Source organism: Nothoprocta perdicaria, unplaced genomic scaffold (assembly GCF_003342845.1).
Source record: "Nothoprocta perdicaria isolate Ctin4 unplaced genomic scaffold, notPer1 scaffold_314, whole genome shotgun sequence".
In the NCBI taxonomy this organism is placed as follows: Eukaryota; Metazoa; Chordata; class Aves; order Tinamiformes; family Tinamidae; genus Nothoprocta; species Nothoprocta perdicaria.
In genome coordinates this window covers 256,560-257,403 of record NW_020455549.1, presented here as the reverse complement: position 1 = coordinate 257,403, position 844 = coordinate 256,560, and the positions used below count along the sequence as shown (strand labels likewise).

At 77.8% G+C, this 844-nt stretch overlaps 1 protein-coding gene across 1 annotated transcript in view; it reads left to right on the top strand.

Annotated features, from left to right (window-relative positions):
- The window catches only part of FIGNL2 (fidgetin like 2), a 2,049-nt gene extending 1,205 nt beyond the window's left edge, over positions 1-844 (top strand). The window contains exon 2 of the mRNA XM_026042808.1: positions 3-844. Coding sequence (XP_025898593.1) covers positions 3-844 — 842 coding nt within the window. The remainder of the gene's footprint in view (positions 1-2) is intronic.

Below are 844 nucleotides of genomic sequence, written 5' to 3'. Positions count from 1 at the left end.
CGACCCGCTCGCCCTGGAGCTGTCGGACGGTGGCAAGATGGTGCTGGAGGGCGGCCCGCCCGTGCAGTGGGCCGACGTGGCGGGGCCGCTCTCGCTGAAGGCGGCCATCGAGGAGGAGCTGGTGTGGCCCATGCTGCGCCCCGGCGCGTACGGCGGCGCCGGGCGGCCGCCCCGCACCGTGCTGCTCTTCGGGCCGCGCGGCGGCGGCAAGACGCTGCTGAGCCGCTGCATCTCCACGCAGCTGGGCGGGCGGCTGCTGCGGCTCAGCGGCGCCGCGCTGCTCTCCACGTGGAAAGCGGAGGCCGAGACGGTGCTGCGGGCCGTCTTCGTGGCGGCCAGCTGCCGGCAGCCCGCCGTGGTGCTCATCAGCGAGGCGGACGCGCTGCTGGCGGCGCCCGACGGCGGCCGCCTCAAGTCGCAGCTGCTCTCCTACCTGGACGAGGCGGCGGCGAGCGCGGGCGAGCGGCGCGTGCTGGTCATCGGCAGCACGCGGCGGCCTGGCGCGCTCGACGAGGCGGCGCGGCGCCGCTTCGCCCGCCGCTTCTACCTGCCGCCGCCCGACGGCGCCGCGCGGCGCCACATCCTGCAGCAGGCGCTGGCGCGGCAGGGCTGCGGGCTGGGCGAGCGGCAGCTGGCCGCGCTCGTGCAGCGCACCGAGGGCTTCTCGGGCGGCGAGCTGCTGCAGCTGTGCCAGCAGGCGGGCGCCGCCGCGCTGCGCGGGCCGCCGCGCGCCGCCTCCTTCGAGGACCTGGAGAGCGCCCTGGGCAAGGTGCGCCCGGCCGCCTCCGCCTCCGAGCTCGACCTGCTGGCCGAGTGGGACAAGCTGTACGGCTCGCGGCACTGA